Raw genomic sequence first — 22,131 nt, 5'->3', positions numbered from 1 at the left:
TCCTTTCTTGTGCCACAACCCTGAAACAGTATCTGCAGTGCGTATTAACATGGGCAGCAGGAGAAATTCTTGGATTCTCTGCTTAGAAACGTAGCTTCAAATATTCAGTTCCAGGATCCCATGGCTTTGGCTCTTTGCTTAAGAATAATAGCATGAACAAGATTTTCAGGCAGTTATCCTCACTCCAAAAAGATGCCCTAATGCTTAAAAGCAAACAAAAAAACACATTTAGTAGATCAGCTGTGCCACAACACATTGCAAGTCTATGCATAATTTTCACCATCATGTGTCTAACTTTCTATAAACACTTCCAAGCCCAAATGATTTATGATGTCCTTTACCTTTCTGTTTACCCATTGCCAATTAAAGATGTCATTTGGATTCCACAGAACAGCTGCTGCTAGTTTCTGGCTGAGAGCATAGACCAACTTCTTGGAAGGCCAATGTTCTGTACAAACACAGCAGAAATGGAAGAAGCAAACAGGATTAAATGGCAATGTTGAAGGGGGAGGGGAGAATCCATGCACTACAGCCTCATGAGGAACTGCTGGTCACGTTAGTTTTCTAAATCTAACCCTGGCCTAATTAAGCCACGTTTTCACTGTAAAGCAGGCAAGCTGCCAGTTGTGGTGAAGTGAAACCTGCTTTCAAGTAACTGTCAGCTAGAAATTAAAGCACATGCATGCTTGAAACAGAAACCTTTACTCTTCAATGGGCTTGAGAAGCCAGGTTTGGTCAGGGCTTCAACTAGCATAAAAAAAAAAACAAACAATTAGCCTTCTAATAGAGCAAGTGTTTTTTTTTTTTTCTTGTCATCGCATTCCTTCATGAAGTATCTCACCTATTTCCTTTCACAGTCACTACCACCCATACACTACTACTGAAGAAACTAATTGTCAGTTCATGGAAATCAGTCCACACCCAGTCTATTGTTTGTTTTTTTTTTTTGTTTTTTTTTTTTAGAAGAGGTCAAGGGGTTGAGAACTTGCCTGTAGAGCATTTTGTCATGAGCTGTCACAGACAGAACAGGGGTGTAGGAGAAAGGGAACAAAAAAAATGGATGTATGATAGCTGAAATAATCGCTATTTGTCCAGCCAAGCCAGTGGCTTCTGTTACCACACATACGTTTTATAGTCAACCTAACAGCAAAGGCTCTGTTTTCACCTAGAACCCTATTTCCACATAGATAGCTCTAGAAAGGTCAGCAGTTTCTTTGGAAAAGGTGCTTTGCTTATGTAGCCAAATACACATCCACTATTTGTTCCCCCTTTAAAAAAAAAGAACATAACATGATACATCTGACATTGTAAGTTATCAGTGAAAGGCCCAGTGGAAGAATTTTTATTTGCTGTACAATTAATCAATAGAAATATAACTAATAAGAAAAACAACATACAAATCCACACAGAAGGGAAAGCTTAGTAAAAACCAAACCAATAGTGGAGGGGTGACAGTGATAAAGACTTAGAGGAAAGTTTGGAAAAAAAAAAAAAGTATTCCAAGGTTGTGGACACCACCAACAACTTTTGGCCAATAGAGATGGTAACAAATCCTACTACATTGCACCAGTGCCCTCCTCCAGCCTGGCTGGACTGTTAGCATCAAATCACTTACATGTGCTGTAGAGTGCGAGAAGGGAACTACACACAAGAGCATGATCTGTTTGCATTAGATAACAGCTTACATGCAACTGTTCTGTACATGCGGATCCATAGAAGTTACTTAGCAAACATTATCTCCTCAAAAAGCACTTCGAGTCGTAACAATGCTTCACTTAGTTTAATTCCTGTACTTTCAAAAAAGGGTGGTAGAAGTACTGCATTTTTTGTGAACAATAACATGCTTCTCCTCCTTCAAACAGAAAATATCTTTAATCTTTGAAACAGATTTTTCTGACACTGAAATGACTAGACATTCTTATTCCATGAAAGTAACAAATGTGTTTTCGAAGCAAGAAGTTGCCACAACAATTATTTGTAAACATTATACCCACAACAGTAAGTACATCAAAACCCCACACTTCCATCCTAAAATAAACCACAAAGCTTTGACATGAAATACATAAAAAGTTTATTATGTATGTACCCCATTTTGTTATCTGGAGGAGAAAATCTGAGGCAACAGTTTGGTGCAGTACAGAGAAGCAAAGCAATATACAGTAGCTGCACACAGCTTGATTGGTTTCAGATCACAACTAAATATTCTTACTATGACCGTTAGTACAGAAATGTTCTGTAATTAGAAAAAATGAGAAGTATTACTCTCATGCTGTACAGTCTCATGTTTCTTGGTTAGAAAAGAACGAGTGATTGAGTTTGAATCTTTCACGCCTGAATCTTTCACGCCAACTTGCTAGGCTGTTGCCTCTGGAATGTTCAGCACAAAGGTTAAGCTCCAGACATAATTTAAGTGCTTTTCATGTGCAAACTGTTACTGGCTAAAGCTTTCAAAGTACATTTAATTACAGATATGAACACCCTGTAAAGATATGAGGATATGATAGCAGACCCAGAGGCCAATACAGATTCTTTAAGAGAAATGCTATGTTCCGCTGCAGTAGTTCTAGTCCCTGATTAGGTCCTTCCAAAGAGACGGCTTATTTCAATTGTAGGAGATAGACCACGCTTTGACAGAAGCATCATGGGATGTTGTTACCAGAGTATGTTCATCCAACCATGCCAAGCCACTTACATGATGTAGTCTGTGAGCATCTGTATGGCAGCGAGAAATAAGAAAATAATTAGGAAGGCCAGGCTGACAAAACTTCAGCACATATTCCAAAAGTGATTTTCAGCTGCATTAAATACTAGTACTGTATTTTGTTACTACATAATAAAAGAACATAACAGAACATATCTAAAACAGCCAGCTAAGCTATATGGAGGAGATTAACATGAAGGCTAAATTAGCTTGGGAACATACACAGCAATTTATCTGCTTACTGTACAGTTTTAGAAAACAAGCACCATGCAGGATTTTAAGACTAGCAACTTTTAGAAGTAAGATTTTGAAGCAAACATACCTGGTATTTTGACTCTGGTCTCTGGATCACCTACAGTCCAAACATATACCATCATATCCATGCCTCCAGAAGCAAAGTGTTCATTATCTGGTGACCAGGCAATACAAACAATTTTTGCATGGTGTCCATAGAAGACATTATGTTCCTATTTGAAAGATAACAGGGATACAGCATCATTTCATTAGTTCCAGCTACTGCAAGAAATCACTGGCTTTCAATGTATAGCATCACAGAAATAAACAATTATAATTTTAATGTGTATCTAAAGGTGCAGATGGATGCCCTAAGCCAAGTGCTGACTTCTTTTGATCAAACTTTAAATAAATGGCATAAAATGTATATAAAAATCCAGACCTTCTGTAAACAATTTGAAGACTTTCTACGAAACATGGATCTGTAAAGGGCACATACAGCAAGTTACTTTTTATTTAGAGGCCTTTAAAACAACCCTTCAGATGTTTCCAGAAAGAAAAACGCTTTTAATTTTTTACTTAGAAACTAAAGTGTTTTTTTTTGGAATGTCATACTGAATTTTCTATTTCAGTGTGGTTTCAGTAAAAACGACTTTAGAATGCCGATTCACATATTGGCTACTCAGCTGAGAAGCAGCAATTGCCTGTTACTTGGCTCTTGGTGAAAGGACAGATTTAAGGACAGAACAAGATTCCCTGCCCTACTATATATCCCTTTTGGTGTTTAGTTCTTACCACAAAGTTGTATGCCACGGCCAGCAAAGTTACATCGCTAAGTCTGCTTTATTCACTTCATTAAAATTTATTGCACTGCAGAATTCTCATCAAATTGGGCCTGCATTCTTATCTATTGTACAGAAATGCACACAATTGCTCTACTTGATATGCATGCAATCCATTGACTTTTGAAAAAAGGCAAGAGAACTCCATGCTACTGATTCAGCTGACCCAAATATGGAACCTGCATACTTTGTAATCTTTTGTATTTAATTACCCCTAGGCTGTGGAAACCTCACCCTTTTCCCTACTCCACCCTATTTGTTATTAGACTGAACTTGAGCATTTTCATAGTAACCAACTTATGCTGTACATTTCCTCACCTACTCTAACAATCTGATGGCTTCATATAAGCTGCTGTGAAAAGAAACACTATCCCAAGACATCAACTAAAGTCACAGGAACACCATATACACATTTGCAATTTAACAATTATGTCCACTAGCTACACATTCCACAACAGATTTAGCTACAAGATGCCAGCGTTTGTTTTTAAACAAAAAAAAAATGCAGCATTTCTTACCGCATAGCCATCAGTGACACTAAAGACAGTGACAACTTTGTTTGCATCACAGACTGCAAGAAAGGCACCATCGTGAGAATATGCCAGGTCAGTAACAGGACCTTTAGCTTCCAAAGACTTATCATCACTTTTTAAAGAGGTTCCTTGGATTGAATACAAACGGACATTCCCATCCTGCAAGTTAAAAGTGGAGAAGAGTGGAAGGTACAGAAATAATCACTGTACAGTAGAAACAGGAAGGCTCACCGAGCTTCTGGGCTGTTTTCATCAATTCCATCTGGTACTGCTTATATTGAGAAACAGTTTAAAGAACTGTCATTTATACTGGCTGCAGTCCAACAAGTCTAGAATACAGTACTGAAGAATTTGCCTACTTTAAGCTTGCAACTGAGTAAAAACATTTTATAGACACTGAAGACGAGATGGGAGAAATGAAATAAAATGTTGGTCACAGTGGTAGAAGAACCTGGGCTTTCATTCCCCAGGAATACCAATTATACATAGGTTACTTATTACAATACTGCTGTTGTTACAACCTGCTATCTACTACTCAACACAACAGACCTACTATTGTTAAAGGCTTCTGTTACTGGTGCAAGTATTCACAGAAGTACAATTTTAAGAAGTGCAACCTTACCGTTCCTCCCACTGCTACTGTACCTCCTCCAGGGTGAACAGCTACAGCTTCAGGCTCATAGCCAAGGTCATCAATTGCAAAACATTTTTTCTTATCTTTCATCAAGACAATCTGTAAATAAAAATCAGTTACTATTAAGATCATTCTTCCAAGCGCCCAATACACAACTATGACTAACCCACACTGCTTAGTCACAAATCCACTCTGACCACTCAGAAGTTTACTATATTCTGATCCTAAGGGAACTGATTCACTCCTTTAAAAATTAAAGAAGGCCTGTGTGGTGACTAAGTACTCTAGTACAGCAGATTAAGCATTCTACATTAGGTAGCACAGTGCATGCTCTACTGCATTCAGCTTTACCTCACTTGGTCAGAACAGAAAAGAAACATGGATAAAGTAGTATTTTTAGCAGTGCTCACTCCCTGCCCAGTTCACTATTAAAGGAAGGGATGCAAGACCAAATTAGCTGCACATTAATACTGCAGTATTACATTTTGAGGGCTATCTCCTATCTAGATTTATGTAACAGACAACTAGAATTATAACTCACATTGGAAACAGGTTTGGACAATATTAATGAAAAGCCTAAGCATAGAACAAGTATCCAAATAAGGAAAAAAATATCAGAACTTCAGCAGGCTTTGATACAAGATTGCCTTGATGATACAAATCCTTCTGGAGTATTGTGATCTGAATACTGCTGACAAGCAAATTAGAGCTATCCACGCTGAACAGCATTTTTTCAATTGATTAGTTGCCAAAAAAAATGCAGCAGCAAGATGCAATTTTTCCTCCAGAACTGCCTCACTGAACAGCACACACAAGAGCATTACTTGGAAGTTAATATTCTTGCATAAACATAGTGCTTAATCCATATAATCTTTAGAAAAGAATCAACTAAGAAAATCACTCAAAAAAAAAAAAAAAACATACACCAGAGAAGTCTTAAATACTACCAAAGATGTTCTTAAGGCCAGCATAGTACATAGAGGTAAGTGTGCTTACTCCAGCAGTTACATGATCAAGTTAATTTTATTGCCTTGCCCTTTTCTGCCCTCCCTCTCTTCTTTATCCTCTTCCCCAGAACTCCCCTTCTCTCTCCAAAAAGATAATGAGTATGGAGAATGGAATCGAGAATAATGAACTTGAATGAGACAGCAAATCAGAATCTCTCTTTAATCAGTACCTGAGAGGATTTATTTCAGACAGACTTATATCCAACAGTCAAGACGTGCCTATTTAGCTTCCAATTCAGCAGGTAAACAGGGCTCTTTTCTCCCTGTTTCAATTTAGACTTGGTGCAGCCTTCCAGCACAAAACTGTACTGATAATGAATTCAGATGTATGCACACAAGAGACTACATTAAGTTTAAATCCATACATAAGACCATTGAATTAGTAGAAGAAGAAAAGGCAAGGCTATCATAAGGGCTCATTTAATTATGTTCTCTGAAGTTCTTGCTAACAATCCCACACTAAACAAGTTAGAAGCCATCTTGTTACCATACACTGCATTATTAACAGAGCAGTTGTGTTGCAAGTCCAGAAGTGAATACTTACTTGTCCAATGCATAAAACTACAGTATAACCACCAGGACCCACAGCTAAACATTTTGGCTGAACATCCATTTTCACAGCATCCTGGCCACTGGAGGAAGGTGTAGTAGGGTAGAGAAGCAGGAAGGGCAAAACAGAAAAAAATATTCCAAACTTAATATTATTGAATAATCAGTTTTAAAATAATCACCTAATAATGATCTTCACTGATATGCATGAAAAGTTTTAAAATCTGCAAAGTTGCCTTACTGACATTCTAAAGAGTAAACATATCTTAATCATGTAGTATACTTTCTAAGTGAAAGTCAGTGTTACTACATTACTACACTAGAGTATGAATTTTGGATGTAACTAGGTGATCTTAATACAATTCTGTAAAGGTTTTTTTTTTCCTTCAGTTGCAGTTTTGATGAAGAAACAGCTGTATCCCAGCCCTCCTAAAAAGCTGCTTATTAACAGTATTCCTGTGTATTAATGAATCAGAGTAACTGACACCCTTCCCACCATCCCCTAAGCCACCTGATACAGGCAGATACCTATCTAACCTGAGGAAGGGATAAGACTAAGCAAAAAGTCTGGGATGCATTTCCCTTTGTCACAGAAAAAAGCAAGGTTGGTGCAGCAATCATTTCTACAGTTTCCATGGTAACTTTAAACCTGAATAAATTGCAGCATAAAATTATATACCCCATAAGTCAATAAAACGGTTGCTGTAAAATAAAAAAGACTTCAATATTACAATAAAAGATAAGTTTAACTAACCTGTAGTCCCTCTTGCTAAGGTTAGTATAGCGCACAGTATCATCCATACTGCAGGTGACCAGCTGATCCATTTCATCCACTGCCATTCTAGAAACCTGGTTTGTATGGCCCTTCCCAGAAAAGCCATCATTCTCTCCAGTGTCTGAATCCCAATAATGTACACACAGAATTAAGGAATATTTGAAGATGCCAATGCAGTCAGATATAGAACAACATCCCAATTAAAAAGTTAAATAGCTTATATAATAAGAAAAACTGAGGTCAGAAGTAGCCCCTAGAGACTGTTTAGTCCAAACTTTTGCTCAAGTCAGGTTCAGCTAAAGCAGATTGTACATTCAATTGGGTTTTGAGCATCTCCAATAATGGAGTCTCTACACTTTCTCCAGGAAACCGATGTCAGTGTTCAATATCCCTCACACTATTTATTAAATGAAATTCTGATGTTCTATAATAAGCTAAACAAGTTCTTACAATTGATAGTAAATACTGGAACAATTAGCATTAGGTCTGAGAATTCAAAGTACTTTTGAAAAGAATTACAGTTAGAAGTCCTGCAACATTGGCTTTTCCTCATAAGAAGTATTAACATCAGTTTGAACTATTATTTTGTACTAGAGATTTGCTGAGAGCTAAGTCCTTTATTTTGTGATGGTTTCTGCCAGTGTAATGCCATTTTAATGCATTATGGCAAGCTGGACTGCAGTTTTATTTATAATCTTCAGAATGTTGAAGAAAAGCCAACAGTCTTAGCTAAATACACCACAGCCTCACCCTTTACCCTTTAGGGATCACTCTGCATTCCCAACATTTTGCTTCAGAAAAAAAGCAGGACTGGAATCGAATCTTAAGAGAAGTACAAGTTCTCAAGTACTGAGAAAGCCTAGTGACATTTGGGATATAAAAGAACAGGATTGGTATGTCACAGAATATGTCACCTGAATACAGGTGGGAAGAACTACTGTAAGAAGTGCTTATTACTAGGTCAGAGGGAGATCGAACAAGAGTTTATCATCTTCCTTGGCCTGAACACCTAAAAAAACAAAACAGATGACTTCCAGCTCACGCTGGAACTTATTTACTGCATGTAACAGCAAGCAGCAGCAATACATATTTAGCATGTGTAATCAAGTATATACAGAAAGTTACAAGAGGCTAATTTGTATATTTATTTACTTCTCCATTCTAACAATCTACCTACCACAAAGTAGTGAGAATTGGCAATTAGGAATTGGCATGTATTTAGCAGACAAATTTAAAGGCAAACAGTAAAATAAGATGGGGAAGACAAAGTAGACAAAGTAAGTTTCTTCAGCAGATATAAATTGTGTTCAATAAAGATAATTTTTGTCTTTGGTGAAGCATTTTTTTCCTAACAAGCTTTCTTGGACTATTAGGTTAAAACAAGTATCACGTTATTATTCAAAGGATATTAATATGACCATCATTACTGCCAGAGTAAATATAGGACTTTCCACCATTTTTATGCACTGTAAGACACTGAATTGATTTACTATGACCCTGTGAATAGGAGACAAATAATTATTGATGGGCAATTTTTCATTTTAACATCCATATATAAGTTCAAATCTATTTGAGAAGAATTAGAGGTTATTCAGAAAGTAACATTTATAAGCATTAAAGGTCGCCCAGAATACAAACCACTAATTAGTGAAGCCACTTTACTACTGCAGTATCGCTATTTACATGTACTACTCATTAAGGAGAAAAAAATAAGCACTGTGAATACCCCTATTACTTAAAGACTGCTAGCTAGGCCAAAATACTTTCACAGCCTTTTCATAGGCAAAGTTTACTTTTCAAGCACTTTACAATTCAGATGAAGATTAAATGTGGTTGTGCACCCACACCAGCTGCCAGAATTATAGTAGCAGTAGCAAGAATCTGGGACATCTGTTTCTAGTTCATGTAAAAATGTAAGTTCCCGTGAGAGTGCTGTGTCAGCGAACTCTATAATTCCTAAAATTAAAGCTCACTTGTATAGTAACCCTAGTCACCTTGTTCACAACACAGTGGCTCTGGTTGACTGAGACATCACTGGCAGTTTTCTATCTATGCTGTATTCTTCTCTCATCTGAAGAATGCTTAAAGCTACTACAAAAGAAAAATTTGATAACCTTAATCGAAATCAAATCAGTCTGTATATATTTGCACAATATCACTGCACACAACATTGTAGCTTTTTGATTTACATGACTTGGGATAGTCAGTCACATATAGCTTGTTTGGCAATGCTCATTTAACAAAGCCATCTGTCAGCGCTCAACTATTCCATCTAGACAACTTCAATCACCAAACCACTTATCAGAGACTCTGGTGTGACAATGTAAGTTTCACCTACCTTTATGACACGTAAAGGTTTATTTGGATTGTTCTTGTCCAGATAATTAATATAGCCAGAGAGGGAGATAGTCAGTAAGTGGTCTTTCTGCCACAAGCAACCCAGCTGCTGATCCAGCACGTTTGATCCCATGTTGAAAGTATTGACAACAGAATTAGCACCAACATCCCAGATTTTAGCAGTTTTATCTCCAGAAGCAGAAAGCAACTGGCTACTGTCAGGGCTCCAACTAATCTGTAAAAGCAAATGCCACCATAAGATAGTAAATGCATTTATTATTGCAAGACTTCACAGTCCATGAACTTTGGAATGAAACAGCACGGATCATTTGCACAAATGAAGTGATACTTACAGCATAAATACCTCCATCATGAGCTTTGCCTCCACCAAGAGCACACACTTTCTCTCCTGTCTTCCCATCATAGATGAAAATCTTAAAAGAGCACACATATCACAAATAGAAAATCAGTAACAGGAGAAAAAACACTGAAGAACTAGAACATTGGTACTTGCATTGCTCATGTTCTTTTGTTACAAAGCACACTTCCTGGCTTATTAAGTAGCAGATTTTTGAAGAGGCTCAAGTATTCCTGCATTGGATATTTAAGCCTGAATCAATAAAGTGACAATTCTAAATAAGCACAGTAAGCCACCCTGTACGTTGGATCCTGACATTTGAAATTGTGGGACATGTAACATTTTTAACTCCCTCTGTGATGGCAGCTGCTTAGCACTGTTGTCAAGGGTAAAAATCACTACAGAAAGTTACTTGTGTTTTACCTGGCCATCTGCACTAGCTGTAGCAAATCTGTTCCCATCAGGAGAAAATCTCACACAGTTCACAAACCGCGTATGGTCCTGTAGAAAAGAGAACAACCAGTATACAAGATAAGAGACTAGTTTACATAGGAGATAATCCAGTAACAATGAAGTTCTTTTATATTCAAGCCATAAATTAGTTATGTAGGAGATGCCTGCTGTAGAGAATACTGCTATTCAGTTTCTCAAGAACAAACCAAGCCTCTATCTGAAGAAGACCATGCGAATCAACAACAGCCCAGGGAAGAAACCATTGGATATTGATGTAGTTCACACCACTTGCACAATACCAGGTGAATGAGTAACCTCTGTATCAGGGATATGTGGGGGGGGGAAAAACTCAGGTGCAGCCTATATGCAATCATAGGATTCCTGTCCTCAAGTCAATTCTTCTGCAGCATTCTCTAAAGTTTGACTTACTTCATTGTCCAATGGAATCTTGCACACAGAAAAGTATTTTATGCTTATTATTGTAAAAAAAAAAAAAAACAAAACAAACAAAAAAAAACAAAAAAAAACAGAGCAGTGAAGAATAAATTGTTCACTGGAATTCCAATTCTGGGAGACTGCAGTCATACTAGCTCTGAAATAACCAGGCAAGACTGATGTATGCTCCGCAAATAGGCCATTTACAAATAGGAGACTATTCGAACGATGTTAACTAGAAAGCACACATTAAATAGGAAAGCACCGCAATGAGGCCAAAGCTCCCATGCAAAGAGATTTGGAAGACTATTTTTAGTATTATAAAAGGCAGGTTCTAACCTACTTTCTTTGATTAAATACATTTTTCACCCCCACAATACCTCAAGCTTCAATCTAAGCCATTTAACAGCCTGTACTTGAATCCCATACAGCAACTCAAATATCACTTTAAAAGGAAGGCTCCAGCGCATACCAGTCTGAGCAGCACTGGTAAGCAATTCAGACCTCACAGCTCCAGAAGAACCAGCTTAGCAAAATGTAAGTATCAACTTAAGTTCAGAAATATATTAGGCAACTACATCATTTCATTGGATTGCAGAGCTCAAAACAATTCCTTTTCTAGAACTGGAATGGAATCCTTACTAAAGTCAATGTATGAAGCTTACTCAAAGCACATACTTATGAATATAAGTCCTACTACTGTCATTTTTAAAAAAGAGCCAATAAGTATTTGGAATTTACTATTCCAATAAAATCCAGTATCTCTGCAATACTGGTTTTTTTTTTTTTTAAGACACGTTTTATGGCATCAGAAAAAGCTACACAAGTTCTTGGCTTTTTTTTTTTTTTTTTGCCTCAAGTAACAATGACTGTCTTAAATGTGGTATTTCCAGGCTTCATTTCAGTTATGAGATTTCAATTAGTACAATAAAAAAGTAAGAAAATGTAAAAACAGAAAATTGATTTCTACGAGTATTGCGTATATATTTTCTGTGGCTAGTTACATTTCAAAACACCTCCTCTCACCCTTTCAAAGCTGCCTTGGGATTTAAGATTTAAGCATTCTTAAGCAGATTGGGAAATTCCACTCACACAACCACTTTTCTTGAATCAAGCACCTTGAAGTCTTAAGAAACACTACGCATTTCTCTGTCAGGAAGAAGAGCTCATGGAGCACCACAAGGGCAGATGAGAATTCCTACTGCTTATGCTATGAAAGAGGATGTAAGGCCAAAATTTAAAATGCTTCAGGTTTTCTTCTTAAGAAATTATCTTTTTTGGTTTTGTAGGCTTGAGCCAAGCCTTCAGTTATATACAAACATGGGTTTAAGACAGACACGTGACACCAACTATGGCTCAAAAGAGGGAATTAAGAACTTATTAAAACTAGTTGTGACAAAAACCACAAGCTTTTTGTAAAGCTTTTAGTTAATTTGGTACACAGTTTAATATAACCATAACTAAGCTTAAAACTCACACTTAGTGTAAACTTGAATTTGAATGGAGGTCCCTCAAAGAAAGCAGCACAGTTGTCATCACTGCCAGTTGCTAGACGATAAGGTCTTGTTTGTTTTATGTCCACACTGTTGATCACTTTGTTGTGTCCAGTGATCTCACCAACAGACGAACCACTATCCCACAGGAACACTGCTCCAAATCTAGTTAGAGAAGTACACATTAAGTATAATTCATAAAAGTTACATTTAGATCAATTCCTTGATCATCTGCAAGCAGCAGATTCGAGTGCACTCAAAGAAATTAGGTCATCTCATTAATCTCATGCAACCACATCACAGTTCCCTGAAGGATATTTAAGATCTTGCTGGAGATAGAACCTAGACTTTAATAGCAGACATTTGCTGAAAAGGTCAGACTAACTTTTTTTTTTTTTTTTTTTTTAAATGTACGGAGCTTTTACAAATCAGAGATCCCGAAGATATTCTTCAGCAAGTCTACTGGTTTATAAGAGAAAGCACTAAGTTATGCCAACTACCTAGTCACTACACAGAACTCAGAGAGCTAGGATAACAATAGCATCAGATCAATTATCTGACAATTTAGTCCAGGTTGGGTGCCATCACTTTTACAACAATTACTTAAAGATATAAGGAATCATTTTTGCCTTTTTTTTAAAAAAAAAAAAAAAAAAAAAAAAAAAAACACCTTAAATCAGTATAGTCAGTACAATGGCATTTAAATCAGTATAGTCAGTACATGGCATTAAACTATCAGAAAATCACTATTTAAAATAGGCTCTGTAGGATGACTTCTGCATTCAACAGAATGACTTCTGCATTCAATTCCAGTTTTGAAGTACACACACCAAATATGAAAGAGTCCAGTTTCTTAATGCAGAAGAACAAAATTTCTACAGTACCTATCAAGGGGCAGGTAGGGGTGAAGGGACAGACAGGGACAAAGAACATCTCTGCAATATCAGGACAAGGTTTTTAAGAAATGGTACAGGAGGTGGGGAACAGGACCATGCTATGTTTTTCAGACTTTTGGATATGAGACTACTTGGTATGGACTCTGCTTTAGAGATCTGCCAGTCTTTAAACATGAAGGACAAACCTAAGTGAAACAGACACCTTATTTAGTCAGACAAGGACAACTGGTTGCAATTTTAATCAACACAGTAATACCTAAAAGTATGGGAGTGTTGCTGGGTGAGAGAATTCAGATACAAGGTTTTCTTTATTTGTAGTCTTATTCAATTGTATCCTCAATTTGAGAGGGGTTAAAGAAGAGGAAGAGAATCTACTTGTGGCTTTTCTTTCCTACTCTGTCAGAATCAGACAAAGAAATCCCCAAAGAGTCACACTGAACAGATATTTAATACAATATCACCCCTAAAAAATAAGCAAACCCACACAATTTAAACTAAGCTATTGTAACTGCTTTAAACTAAGCTACTGTATTTTCTGAGTACCTCTACAGCTGTCAAATACTTCATAAAGTATTCTGCTGCAGAACAGGACATTTTAAAGTCTAAAGAGGGAACAAACCACGATTTCCTTCCTCTGAAGAAGGAAAAGCTTTCTGCAAAGAACCTGCTTTGCTAGATTACAGAGGTTTACAGTGTGAATATTTATACACACACAAATACATATGCATAAATACACAGACATATGTACAACTTATACAAAACACAAAAGAATTACTTACTTTTCCCTTCCTTCTCCAACCACAGCAATTCTCTTGCTGTCTTCAGTCCAGGCAAGATCCTTGATTTTTCCAGCAAATGGCTGATACTCATACTTCAGTAAGTGTTCCTTCTGTGTAGTATCCCAGATTCTTAGCTTTCCAGAGACATCTGCCATAATAAAGCAGAATATAACTATTGTTCCAGCATGACTCGGTCACATGACTCAACAATCTGCCAGGATACAAATTTTCAGCTACACTGAACATTGGTACTAGGGACCAATCTTATCTCAACAACCACAAATCACTTGATTTAAGAATGCTGAAGACTACATCTGTTTCACTGATGTATGTTTTTAACCAGATTATTTAAGGCTCAAGACATGCTGCAATAAATATAATACATGTAAAGAACTTTTGAGAACATGATTAAAATCACATAGTAAAGAGCAGGTAGGCATTTGCATATTACATGTCTGTGTTACCAAAAAAATGAAAATCCCCCACCAACTACAAGATGGCTCACACATGCTACTTTGGAAAGTAAGCCACCCTACCCTACAATAAGAAAGGAAACTGGTGGACAGTGGCTGTTGTACTAAAATTCACATTTCAACTTTTTTGCACCTTTGTAGCAAACCCGTTTTGCATGTAAATATAAAGATATATAGAGAGAGGTATGAAGAGACCTCTACCCATAAAGCTCTACTCATGCACACATCAGCGTGCTTTTTCTATACAAAAGCATGTACGTGCTTATTTGTGCAGGTATCCACATGCAGCTTCTAGATTATTACAAAGAAATCTAACAGTATCAGAAATGCTAATGACACAAGCAGCAGATGCAACAAATCCTAACAATCTAGGGCAACATAATCCCAGCTGCCTTGGTCATTATTTCCTTTAAGTATTACACAAAACTAGAGCTTTCTTCCATTTAGAAGCAATTACCGTGGTGCAACACTGCAACCAGCAGAATTGTTCTATGCACAGACAGGTTTACATATCTGTAACAAAGCCCACACAGTGGATCGTGTGTATTGAACCCTTCATAAAAAACACTTTTTAGAATAAACTATATGTTAAAGGCCTATCTTCCAGCACAGCAGAGCTCTTTTGAGTATCAGTGCATCTTTATAGCATGGACATACAGCATCCCTTTATCTTTGGGACCTGCCCATTGACTCACCTCCTTTACTTCTGCTAAAAGGAGAGATTTAGAACCCTTCATTTTACAGAGAATGCTTTTGTAGTTGAATTTAAGTTCAGACTTCAAAATCTGTTTGTTTCGTCTATTAACAGATAGGACACGCAGCTTTGTCTTATCTCACATTACTATGTCTCTTATGACACCAATAGGGAAGAAGTTACCTTAAAACCCACAAAACATATTGCCAAAGATCTGTCTCATGAAGCATTAATGCAGGCTGCATACGTAATGCAAACTTATAGAGAAGTGAGTCTTACATGTTATACTTCAACAAGCTTAAAGAGTCTTGATACTGTCTTCAGACCCAATGCTCAGCAGTATCATGAAACTATAAGTGACATACAGAAGACAGTTTTTAAAGGAAATATTACAGCCTAAGGTTGTTTACCGGTGTAGGACAAACAACTTCTAAAGTAAAAAAAAAAAAAAAAAAAAAAACACAAATGAGTAATTCCCCTAGAAGCAAGGCGCTTCCTTACACTGATCACGAATGAAAGACATCTTTTCGGATCAAGCTAGGCATATATAACCTATTTTACAGAAGACTGAATCTACATTGTCACAAGAACAAAATAGATGGTTATCCTGAGGGTTAAGTACAGCAAAAACCTACAGCACAAAGTTGGTAGAATAAAGAATACAAGCTCGATTTTAAGAAGGTACTCGGTTTGACATATGGTCCACACACAAGACTGAGCCAAGAAAATCCTGGCTTTCGTTCCCTTCAGACAAGGAGGGGAAAAAAGGAACAACAAAAAATATAAAAACCTAAGGCTGTGTTATCAGTGTTCTTAAAGCTCTCCAGTATTCAGAAGATACATATTCTAATACAGCTTTTGGATATGCAGGAAAGGATAGGTATTTTACAAATTCAGAAGTGTTGTACCCATAAAATTGGTGAGAAATTCATGAACTACTAAGGCCTGTGTGAAGGAGTCTAGACTCACTAAGGGGTACATATTCAGAACATTTATTTTCAGCAATAGTAACTGATCTGTTACTTCAAACCAGGAAGTTTTGCTCTATTTGGGCCCACTAGTTGCTTCTCAAGTGTTTCTAATTGACAATGGCATTTTTATATTTTTTTTAATATACAAATTGATTGCAATTCTAAGAAATGGAGGTTGCACGTTAATATTCTTCAACTGTACACCAAGTCCTCCTGAAAAGAATGAATTATTTGAACCAAGCTGCTGTTAACATGGGTTTTAGTTCTTTGTAAGTCATCAGAAACTGCGGCCATTTTTGCTAATAATCCAGAAAATTCATGCAGAAGGAAATTCACGTTGTCCATTCTCAGATATTCATTCACATATATACATTTCACAGAAGTTTAGAATCTGCCACTCTCCCTGTTAACTTACCAGGGAAAGCCTTTTTTAGTTTGTGTTACAGCTGTAAGAAAAATGATGCTAAATCTTGCCAAGTTCTGTCAGGAAAAAAGGGGCTATAGAAACAAAATGAGTATACTCTTCCCTCACCCCTGAAGTATCTAAGTATATTAATGGGAAGAAACAGTAGCCCCATATTTCAGAAACAGCTTATTCTGCTGCATGTACAGACGTCATTTATTACACCAAGCTTTCTTCTCTTTAACTTTCTACTTTGTAAAGCTGATTTCCAGGTTCCTTCTGATTTAAGAATCAATTTTAAAAAGACCAAGCAGGAAACAGAACTCAATGCTTTAGAAAGAGGTTAGAGGAACAACTGCACGAGTCCTTCCTTCCTCCCTCACAAACTGCCATTGCAGCACGTCACATTGGATGCATATAGTTTGGACATACATTTAAAGGTTAACTCTCCTCTGTTGTGCCAATAAGTTTTGTGCCAAGCACTTTTAACAGCTCTGCCCCCATAGCCCATCCAGCATGCGCATCAATACCTTACCTCCAGACGCTATGTAGAATCCACTAGGAGCGTACTTGGCAACTACAACCTGGTGGGCATGCTCGGTATAGATGTCAGCAATTGAAGGATTCTAATTTAAAGGAAAAAAATGTTACTAGGTAATATTTTCTGGTTTTCATAGGAGTAAAATCAGACATTCCATGATAAAATTCATAATTTCTTCCTGCATTTCTCTCACTCTTTCCTTTAAATCAAGATATAGTCTACAACTGAGAAGAAAACTGCAGGGCACATCGCAGAAAATTGCTGTCCAGTTATGATTGAAACATCATATGCTAATTTCTAATAACTGGCACAGTTAAAGTATTTCCTCTTACAAACTAGCTGTGACCCTCTCCTCCTTTCAGTATCTGCTGAAAAGTAGAAAAACCCTCTCCAGAAGTAGCATGCCAAGCATCAGATGTCCTTTTTATGAGGCTAGCCAGGTAAGACAGCTCTCTATGTAGACCACTAAACACGAGCTGTGCTTCAGAACACACACCCAGAAGTTGTACTATAGTGGAGTATGAAGGTTCAGCAGATGGTTAACCATACTGCATGGCCGTTACTCATCAGTACACACACTCCGGATTACTCAGTAACCAATGAGCTGTGCAAGGCTTACTCATTCTTGCCAACTGAAATCTGGTTAAAAAGCTGCTAGACTAGCACAGGAAGTCTTCCCTAGTAGCAACAGCTGTACAGGAGTTCTTAATGAAATTTGCTGCCATGCCATCGTAGTTTTATCTCTTCGGTTTTACGTGCTTTCAGAGGCTTCAGGCTGGATAATAAAACTGACTGTGCCTCAGAAGACCAATGGTGTTACAATACTGAGGTGCCACACCAATCAAAGGATAACATCTAGAAAAAATTCTCCCAATGCCTGCTCTCAAATTAACTGCATAAACAAAAAAAAGCCATTCTGCGTATCTCCCGAACACACTGCTTAAGCTACAATGTAATGCACTACTCCTTAGAGCAGACTTTTACTGGCAGTTAACAGGCATCTTCCAGCTCCAGAAACATTATCCTATGGTCAAAACAAAAGTCCATTTTAGCTGCTGCAATAAGTACTGAATTATCCAACCAAACCAGAGAACCACCTGATGTTGTGGCATGATTCAGCTGTCCAATCAGGAAAAACTAAAGCACCTGCTCTATGCTAGAAAGAGAGTCTCTTGCTTGCACGAGTTCTTGCTGTTGCAGTACTGCTACATCTCAGGAGACAAAATATAGCTTACTCATGCAAGCAGCAGCTTTTTCATTCCTGCTTTTACATTGCTTGAGTGCATTATAGCCTTACTTAAGTCACAATTGTCTGCATTTGCAGCATCCTCATGTCATTCTCCATTTTGTGTGCAACTGGGATTTTAGCTAAGCAATACACGATAATGTTTTCCCTGAGCAATAGCTGCACCATCTCCAAGTTTAAGGAGCTCAAACCAACCCCACATTTGGTTAGTAATGGCATACATAAGTGGCTGCTGTTTTATAGCAACACTCTGAGAGTTCACAGACCTAAGGGGATGAGACTGAACGTACAGACTGACTTAAGAGGGTGAAATGTACCATTAAGATCAAATTCCCAAATTTAAAATACAGTAAAATTCAGGATATGAGGTAGAAAGTCAGAATTACCATTTTAAATCCTGTTTATTTGATTTTTTTAAATTTATTTTTAAATTTCATGTGTTTTTCATACCAGGAAGAAAAAAATCAATTCTAAAGAGGTTTTAGGATAAGTTTGTTAGCTAGGACAAATACAGAACCTAATACCGGATTCAACTAGAAGAGAGAGCTTATGTGGCTTATTTTGAACACTGAAACCAGAGCCACGTATGAAAACAAGCAGTTAAAGTTCCAAGCTTCAAAGTAGACTTGGACCCATGAAGACAGTATAAATTATTTATGAAGTATGAAACCTTACAAATACCACTAGTCCTTCTGTCTCTGAGAGCTTCTTCATCACCACTCCAGGACATTTCCTTGTTAAAGAATGTCTCTAGCTCATGCTCACATATTAACCCTGAAGGCTATATTCATCACCACTGATTAGCTCTTAGAGGTGGGTGTTCTTCCCCTGCTTGCCAGTTCAGGTAAATTTGCATGCCAGCTTAAATAACATAAAACTGAAGGGTTTATAACTTCCATTCTCAACATCCCTTGAGAGTTTAAACAGTCTAAATTGGAACTCCCAGAGTCCCACCTTGCTTTTGCACTCAGACTTTGCAATGTGCTCTACATTCTGTCTCATGCTGGGACTAACACTGGCACCAGTCAAACCTTCAGTGAGCTGATTCAAAAAGCTAAAAGCAAGTTGTTTTCTTCCAATTCAACTCCCCAAAATAGGGTCAGAGAAGCACTAGTGACAGTGCAAGGGAGGAGGTCACAATCCGTATCTTGGGCAAGAACTGTAATGTAAGCAGAGTGGCTTTTCTCTCTTCTCTCATTGCACTGTATGCCATTACAGTGTTTAACTGGGGGTTATGGTTTCAGAAAACTGAACTTTTCTTGACACCAAGAGTGAAAGACTATTACTATAGGATAAGTACTGAGGCATTAAAACCAGATTACAAGCATGGTTTTGTTTTTCAGTGACTGAACTTAAACGGTTATCACACAAGAAGCTTGCAAAGAATTAAATGTTTACTAGCATTTCTGTGTTATGACATGATTGTGAAGAAACATTTGAATACAGTGGGAGTGATGAGATATCAGGGTTTACATCCAGCTTACAAAAAGCAGAAGCAGACATCAACAAATACATTGTCGTGGAGACCCAGAAATTCCAGAGGTAGGATCTGTCCCGTTGCAGCTCTCCCCGCTGCAAGCCAAGCTTGGAGTAAGAGAGATAATTAAATCTAGGGGAGAATTTGATTTTTCTGAAGAGCAAGCATTTACTTTGATGTAAAGAATGATTTTTGAAAACCAATAGCAAGACAATAGCCAAGACATGTAACACTTCCTCCACACTTCTCTAAGGGATGCCATCTTTGAAATCATTTAAATAACTCATCTAACATTTCCCTAGTTATCACCAAAGCAAAAAAACACAACACCAGTGAAAATGTTAACTGGGGGCATTTTAATATTCAAATGACGAGAAAAATTCCCTATGAGCAGGGTGAAGGCTCAAGGTACAGCCTGCCACAGTCAAGTACCTGACAACTGGTTTGATTCCTGGAGTGCTCACAGGGTGGGGGGGAAGCTACAGAATAATGGACTTTAAGACAGTTGTTTGCAAGTATTTGCATGCTTCTTTTACTAGCAAAAAGCCCAATAGAGGAAATAAGGAAGACTTCATTTATTAGGCAAACAGAACTCTCAACTTCCTAACAGTGGCATAGGAGGAGATAAACAGGGCCAACCAGAATATACCGGTCTCTGCTGTGTAAATCCTATGCAGAGAAAGGAAGGAAAAAATGATTTTTTTGCAGATTTTTTTTTTTTTTTTTTTACAGATTTTTGTAGCCGCTGCCCATGGCTGCACGCATGAGTCATGCACCCTTCCTATCCCCCTGCTGCCGATCACGGAGCCGCGACCTCAAATTGCGATAATTAAGCGTGAAGGAAGCCCGGGCTGCTGCGGGAGAGGGGCTGGGAAGGCAAAGCAAAGTTAGCGAGCGGGGCCGGGGCAGGGAGCGAAATAAAGCGGGATACGTTACATCGGCGTTCCTGATGACGACACATTTTCCGTTGGTATAGAGAAAATTATTGCCCTTAGGATCACCTCCGAGGATTTTGGAAACGCCTCGTTCGACCTGCGGGAGGCTGGCGAACACTTTTTCTGAGGAGAAAAAAAAAAAAAAAAAAAAAAAGGGGGAAGGGAGACAGAGAGAGAAGGTGGGTGGGGGAGAGAGAGAAGGCGCGGTCACTTGTTGCTGCCGGCGGTCCCCCGGAGCCCCCCACCCTCCCTCCTCCGCCTCGCCGGGGGCTTACTGATCTCGTACGGCATCTTCGCCCGCTCGCGGCCGGTGGCGCTGTGAAGGAAGGGAGCGGGAGGGCACTGAAGGGAGGGAGGCGCAGGCGGGCAGACCGGCGGTCGCTCGGCTCCCGCTCTGCTTCTCACCCGCCCGCCGCCGCCTCAGCGCCGCGGCCCGAACCAGGAAGCGGCCGCGCCGCGCGCCGCCCGCCGCTGCCTATGACCATATATAGTCAACTCTGCTCGCGCCGCTCCCTCCCGCCCTCCCCCGGAAATGCCGTCGGCTCGCCCGGGCACGGGCCCGCCCCGGCGCTTGGGAGCTGCAGGGCGCCACGCGGCGGCGGTGCCCGCTTTCGGGTTTGGGCGTCACCCGGCGCGCTGCGCATGCGCGAGCCGCGCCGCACCACCCAATGTTTCTGGGTGGCGCATGCGCAGAAGCGGTGGTGAAGCCATGCAGGGGGACCTGTGAAGGGCGGTTGCTGGCGTTGCCATGGGGACGGCGGGTGGGTGGCGGGAAGTGGAGCTGTGAGGAGAGGGAGGTGGAGGAGCTCCTGTCACCAGGGCTTTTACCCCTCTCCCATCTTCTTGTCAGCGGCTCCCCTCGCCATGCCACATGGGCCTCTGCTTCGTGATGTGTGGTTAAACATGGCACCTAGGGAGTATTTGTCCCAGTAACAGCGACTGAGGGCACACCGGGTGTTGGTCAGAAGTTATGCAGAGCACAGAGCCTTCCTTTGGGTTTGCAAACAGCCATGGTGGTGCGTAGGGATGAAGCCGGCTGCGGTTACCTCCTGCCACGCGGGCTGTGAAGGTGTCTGGCCCTTGGTTTCCTTTTGCGGTGGCGTTAAGAAGCCGCGTCCTGCCTGCAGTCAGTATTTTGTCAAAGATCAGTCCTGTCTCATCCCTCTGAAGCTTATAGTTACGCTGTAATTGTTAATAGCCAGGGTATTTTCTTGTAGTTTCATGCTATTTTATGACATTCAAGTCCAGATATTGCTCAGGTGCTTAGTAAACTGATAGTTTATCTCACATCTTACCATGAGGTAGTACCAGGTATCCGCTTAAAAACAAGTAGTAAGGAGAAACATGTACCACCTTCACCGCTCC

The 22,131-nt window shown here is 39.0% G+C and overlaps 1 protein-coding gene across 1 annotated transcript; it reads right to left on the bottom strand.

The window, feature by feature from the left end:
- Positions 1-1,308: 1,308 nt before the first annotated feature.
- Positions 1,309-21,221, bottom strand: WDR1 (WD repeat domain 1). The gene is made up of 15 exons (XM_032186353.1): positions 21,042-21,221; positions 20,768-20,889; positions 17,103-17,193; positions 14,027-14,174; positions 12,336-12,516; positions 10,394-10,471; positions 9,966-10,046; positions 9,614-9,847; positions 8,685-8,772; positions 7,255-7,411; positions 6,496-6,583; positions 4,933-5,043; positions 4,296-4,469; positions 3,024-3,168; positions 1,309-2,712 (listed from the first exon to the last, which is right to left on the bottom strand). The coding sequence occupies exons 1-15, from the start codon at positions 21,055-21,057 to the stop codon at positions 2,603-2,605; spliced, it is 1,824 nt and encodes a 607-aa protein (XP_032042244.1). The 5' UTR covers positions 21,058-21,221; the 3' UTR covers positions 1,309-2,602.
- Positions 21,222-22,131: the final 910 nt, after the last annotated feature.

The sequence above is a fragment of the Aythya fuligula genome, chromosome 4 (assembly GCF_009819795.1).
Source record: "Aythya fuligula isolate bAytFul2 chromosome 4, bAytFul2.pri, whole genome shotgun sequence".
Lineage (NCBI taxonomy): Eukaryota > Metazoa > Chordata > Aves > Anseriformes > Anatidae > Aythya > Aythya fuligula.
The sequence above is the reverse complement of the archived record's forward strand: the minus strand, read 5'-3'. Positions and strand labels throughout refer to the sequence as shown.